At 32.4% G+C, this 6,449-nt stretch overlaps 1 protein-coding gene across 1 annotated transcript; it reads right to left on the bottom strand.

Annotated features, from left to right (window-relative positions):
- Positions 1-3,533: 3,533 nt before the first annotated feature.
- On the bottom strand, positions 3,534-4,553 carry LOC131033821 (peamaclein). Its single transcript, XM_057965110.2, has 3 exons — positions 4,399-4,553; positions 4,196-4,274; positions 3,534-3,994 (listed from the first exon to the last, which is right to left on the bottom strand). Exons 1-3 carry the CDS (start codon positions 4,465-4,467, stop codon positions 3,810-3,812), a joined length of 333 nt encoding a protein of 110 aa, XP_057821093.1. The 5' UTR covers positions 4,468-4,553; the 3' UTR covers positions 3,534-3,809.
- Between the last annotated feature and the right edge of the window lie 1,896 nt (positions 4,554-6,449).

Here is a 6,449-nt window from a genome sequence, read left to right as displayed (position 1 = left end):
TTGGAGTTGGTGTTCCTAAAATTTAAATTAAGGTTAGAGAGAGTGTTAGGGATAGGATTCAAGTAGATTTTTTCTTTGATTTGTACCTCCAATATATTAGTTAGTATATGTCTTACTATCGACATAACTATTACACCTCTTTTTGGTGCAAATGCTAATTTATAGATTAAATAAATAATTTAAATAAAATTATTAATATCAAATTAACCCTAAATTCTAATTACACTAAAGGATTTCCTTATTTGAAATGTAAGAGTTGATTTTTCAATTTGATAGTTGATAACATAACAAAGGTATGCAAGACAATCACAACATTTTGCACTGTTGGATTTTGCACTTTTTTCGCCCATCGCTGACTTGAAGCCTATTTTCGAATGGCTTGCAACCTGCCTGCACCCAGATGGTACTATCAATAATGCCTTGTCTTCTAATTCGCGTTTCCCTAAAATACTCACCTCACGTTTTTTGGGCATACACAACAAAGCTAGACACATTTTATCAGGCATATCGTGAACATGCTCTACTCTGCCCTTTTATTCTCTTCCTCATTTCTATAGTGCCCCTTTATTTACCTTCTTTATTCTTTCTTTTGTGTGTATCTTCTTTCTGATATGCAAATTCAATTTCCTATGTTTCTATGCATCATTCTCCACTCATCCATTTGTACATTTGCAGTCACATACTCCCTCTCTCTCTCTTTCTGCTTTCATTGTAGGTTCATTTTTCTATTTTGTTTATTTACCATGCACTACACCATTCTAACTTATTTAACTTTTGTGCAGCAATCTTTTGGCTTTTGTAAGAGACTAGTTTACATTTACCATGCAACTACTTTTCTCCCCCTTAGATTGCTTCTTGCTAATTTAACTTCAAAAAAAACTATAGCCAAAGATAGACGATCCATTCCCTGTTCTCCTCCAGCCTGGGCGACTCTTTAGTTTACCCATTTGTCCACCACAATTTCAACGCCTCTTTTTACCTTTATTTTCTTCTAGTTATCTCCTCCTTGACCTTACTTTTCTTCATGCAATTTATGGATAAAATACACAAGTTAACTACACCAAGTTAGGGGAAGAGCACCAGTTACGTTCATGTTCCAATAACTGTTTACTCTTGCACATTCAATTCTCCAATTATCAATTTAAAAAAATCCAAAAAACAAATAACTAAAAGTTCATTAATAAATTTCACATGTACCAATAACCGCTAATTTTTTAACATTTTTTGATCACAATTGACCCATTTGTACACCTTTGTTGGTATCCATAGCGCACAACTACTGGGCATTTGGGTATAAGTATTGGCAATTCAAAGTGCAAGGTTATTGGGGCACCTTTAAGCAAGTATCAACGATACTTTGAAATGTGTACTTTTTGACCCTTGCGCACATAATTGATCCCACAATGTGCATGTTACTACCCATCTAAGTCAAAACAATAGGTATAAGAAGTTAAGTCGCATGTGGAGACAACCATAAATATCATCAAAATCCAGTGTAACTTTTAGAATCTATGAATGCATGAAGTTAGCTATAACGACTACTGGTATGCTTCCCCTAGGTGCAAGGATGTAGTTTTTTCATATAGTACTAAGGCATTACTTTCCTTATTTTTGATTTGTGATTTTCTCCATGTTTAAGAGCCTTCAAAACCACTACAAATCTGACGTTTCATTTAGGGTTTTTTAAATACTAAACTACAAACAATAATGAATCCAAGACTTACACACATGTCACCCACCGAGTTGACATAAAAATTGGCTTGTATTATTTTTCCTAGCTTTGTTTCTTTTGTCTCTCTTTTGCCATAAGTCGACCCTTTTATTGGCTTAAAATGCCCTTTTGTTTTCAACTGTCATGTTGTTCCTCAATCAAATGATGATATGAGAATGCCAAAACTTCAATCAATTGCAACCTTTCTAACTGTCGTTCAATATTTCACAAATTTTAAATACTGCGGAGTTGCAAACTTAATTATGAAAGCTTGATGCAAAATGAATGGACAACTCATCTCAGATGCTCCTACATCGTTTTCAGCAATGAGAGATATAAGTGCATCATTTCAAAATTTTGAGATGGACATCTATCAAGCCACAATTATATTTGATTGTGTAATCTCGCAAATTTCATATATGCAAAATACATTTTAATTTTTAATTACCTTTATACAGTTCATTTGAGAGTCACTATCTTCAATACTCTCAATTTTCAGAAAATAAATACAATATCTACAATATTATATGAGTAATATCTCTCTAGCCTATTTTTAACTTTCAATTGAATAATACAAATTTTAAATACTTTATATTTATAATATATAATCTCCCCCACATATTCCTCTTTCAAGATGTAAAAATAACACATCTTTTCTTTTAACACTTCATTTTTCTTCAATTTATTTCATCTATATTTTGTGTAGTTAGATCATTTATGCAATTAATAGATTACATAAACAATGCATTATATTCGAACAAAAACAACCTAACCCATCTAAAAGTTATGTGAAAGCAGTTTTATACAACTCCCATTGGTAGATTTCCATTGGTAGACTTATGGTGTTTAATAACAGTATATGAAGTGTTTAAAGGAATGCCTTTTTATAGAATTGCTCGTAATCTAGCAAATTACTTACTCCATAGGTAATTGACAATTTGAAATGCTTTTATCTTGTTTATGAATTGTAGATACATGTTGGAATATTATTAGACATTGATCATATTTTCATATATATATATACTAAAATTTTTAACATATAAATCTTTTTATCTTTGATTTCAATGATCCTATATTTATCATATGAATATTTTATTTTTGAAACTCATTAATTGTAATATTGCAATTTTTTTAAATTGCTCCCTTCAAACAAGGGTATCTATTTTCCCTCAAAGTAGATGAACCTATTTTGTGCTATAAGTTCACCTAATCAGAGCAGGTAGCCATCCAAAAAAACCAAATCTAGAGATTAGGTGCGATTGCTAGTATTAGATCTGTCTCGAGAATGTTGCTTTGCTATACAATATGCTGTTTATTTTCAACTTAGTTGGATTTTGGAGGTTTAGCAGTAGTAGGGATATAAGGAAGAGCTAACACAGAAAGGACAGATTGTCTGGGTTTCATCGCTAGCCACAGTATTGACAGCTGGTGACAATAAAAAAGGCACTACTTTTCATCAGAAGTGGTAAATGGATATAATTTTGGTAGATACTAGACAGCGTACGTTTCTGACAAAATCGTGCAAATTTGTGCTGGACAGTGGGCATCGCCATAGTGCCAGCTACTAAACACTTTCGAGATGGTCGGAGGCATCATTATAGATTTTTTTCCTGTTTATCATATGTGAAACATGCTATCATTTCATTTATTTCTTTTTTTTTCAGATTAAATACAGATGAGCATTTATTCATTAAAAATTACGGAAACTCTTAAGTTATTGTTTATGTTTTTATACCAAGTAGCTCTCATCCATAAAGGAAGAAGAGCTTGATAATATGGTAGGGAATGTGATTCGAAATAACCATACAGAAAACTCACACACTTCAAATCGAAAGATATTCTTATTTATTATTATAAACATATAATTTTTTTTGTGTTTCCCATCCGTAACTTCCATTAAGATGTCTGCAACAAAGAGCGCAGGCTACAAACCCAAAAAATAAAGATAAAATCAAATCAGCCCTTGAAAGTGTCTGTTTGGTGGCAGACAATGCATATGGATCCCCTCAGAAACGCCTGACTGATTACAGACCCACATTTATTTCACCTCCTTCCATAACAACACTAAGCCAAAAGAAACAGCTGCACCAAGTTTGATTCATGGGCACTTGGATTTGCCTTTGTTGTTCTTCCTGTCTCTGTAACATGGGCATTCATCCTTATTACCAGCCTGCCCGCTGGGAACACAGTTGCAGGATTGACAGCAAACGTTGCACATTTTTAAGCACATTTTGTGGTACCCACGATTATTCTTGCACCTCACCTCGCATTTATCACCACACTCTGTAAACAAACACCAACAAATGTTAGCAAGTTATGAAATATGTTTCTGATAATATGTAAAATCTTCTGATCAGCCTTGTGGATCACAGTCCCCATTGCCATTCTATTATCAGAATAAGGAAAAATCCCTTCCACATTGTACCAGCAGTACTACATACTGACTGGATTGAAACAAGAAATGAGACACAGGGGAAAACTTGCCTTTTCCTGATAGTTTTGGTGCAGGGGCGACCGCTGGGGCCACCGTTGGGGCGTAACCTACAGCTTCTGTTGCTGCAGTCTGTGTGTATAACAACCATACAAACAAATATGTTAGTCTAGGAATATCTCTACTTATGAAAAAGATGAAAATCTTGATTTGAAAGAGGAAAAAAATATGGAATGAAATGAAATAGAATACAGACTTGTAATGAAGAAAGAGCGAGGAAAAGAGCCAACAAAAAGCAGAAGCATATTGCTCTCTTCATCTCCATTGTTGCAGAATGAGATCGTTATTGGATGCTCTATGTTTGTGGGTTTCCAAGGTATTTATAGGGTTTTGGAGGGGTTTAGCGTGGTATAATGATTTGTATCATAGGTGAGATTTGGGAAAAAGTGAGGAAGTTTCCTTGGATGAATATTTAATTAAATACGCGCTTTCTCGGTGGGAATCGTGATGACTGCCAATCTATGTAGGTTTTGAGTTGTCATGGAGTTGGAAGGCGTGTGGAGAGATAAAATTACACAAGGTGAACATTTATTTAAGATTGAAATAGACAAGTAAATATTTTCATTGCTTCAATGGTGACGTAGTTAAATCTTTTGGGTGAAGTGAAGGTTTTCCACTTTCATGGAATGTGAGGTTCATGTGGTGATGTCTTAAACATATTGTTCACTTTTCTTCACAAGCTTAGGGTACTCGCTAGCTACCAATTGCTTAATCATAAACCACCCCATATTTAAGATTGGTGGGCCCCTTTAACACATTGTCTTTATTATGTAAGGTTTATGTTGTTGGACATTTATTGTGTTGTTGTGCTTTGGAATGGTATTCACTCATGTGGCACTCACAGGTAGTATGTGTTTGTAGTTGATAAATATTTTTAGTCATTATGTTTCTATCCATCTTTAAACATACATTCATATGATGTGATTAATGATTTAAGTTAATGCAAAATCAATATTGTTGTGATCTTATTTGCTTGTATTATCTTTAATTTTTAATTCTATCAAATGTACTTGTCAAGGTCATTTTGTTTGATGGAGAATGAGGATGTATTTATATATGTCTTAATGAAAAATAGATGTTGAGATTTGATCTTGGATGAATGGTAGAGATTTTTTTAGATTTAATGGAGAATCTTTATTTGACTAAAATTAGTCAAGAGTGAAAGAGAAGTTACATTAGTTTTTAGTGGGCTTTAGTGCGGGTGATGATAGTTGATTGTTTTTTCTCATTTAATTGATTAACTACATATGGATTGCAAATAGAAGGAAATCATAAATGAGTTACGATAAGAAAGTTCAAGTAGATAATCAAATTTATTTATTTATTTAATGGGTTATGCATATATTGAAAATGAGAGAGAATTGCAAAGGAGTTATGCTAGAATATGAGAGAACTAAATTAGTTTTCTTTTTAAATAAGAAATTATTTGTGGAGGATACATGAAAATGAAATTATTTATTTTAGAATAATGGACAAACATTAGCATAATTAATTTAATAATATGAATTATTTAATTAATTAGTGATGGTAAATTAAAAAGGCAAATTAATGTACAATGCAAATGAAAAATGTTAACATGGCATTAGAATTAGATTATGATGCAATGTTAGTTGTCACATTATGAGGTGGTGAAAAAAGTGTATCACCCCTCTTTTATATGGTGTTGTGGAGTAACATTGTTTTAAAGGAAGTATCTATAGGTAGTCTATGGGATGAAAAAATAGTGACAGCATACCCTAGAATGTTGAGATTTTAGTTTTTAATTGATTTGATGATTTAAATTGATTTAGATCAATTGAATGATGATTGATAATTGGATCCGACAATTTAGATTTCTTTTGATATTTTGACATTTGGATGGATTTGGATTCAAAATATTAATCTTGATTTTACATTATTTAGTTTAGGGATGCCTCTTGGAGATGATAGGTGGGTTTGAATAACATAGGAGAGCTCTTAAACTGGATAATAAATATTAGAAAGGATTTTTAAGGATGAATGGAAGAGACATGTTTGAATAGATTTGGATGTTAATGATAGATGAAGAGAATACTGACAACGTATTAAATATTATGTATGAAAATGCTAGTGGAGGAACTGTTCGAGTATCTAGGATATTTATCTAGATATTTATTAATTAGGTCCTTTAATTACTTTTTCACTTAAGCTAAACTTAGGTGTTTTTTTTCTTTATTAATTAGGCTAATAATAGCTTAATTTGTCTCATTCATTATGATTGTGACACTT

Source organism: Cryptomeria japonica, chromosome 3 (assembly GCF_030272615.1).
Source record: "Cryptomeria japonica chromosome 3, Sugi_1.0, whole genome shotgun sequence".
Taxonomy (NCBI): domain Eukaryota; kingdom Viridiplantae; phylum Streptophyta; class Pinopsida; order Cupressales; family Cupressaceae; genus Cryptomeria; species Cryptomeria japonica.
The sequence above is the reverse complement of the archived record's forward strand: the minus strand, read 5'-3'. Positions and strand labels throughout refer to the sequence as shown.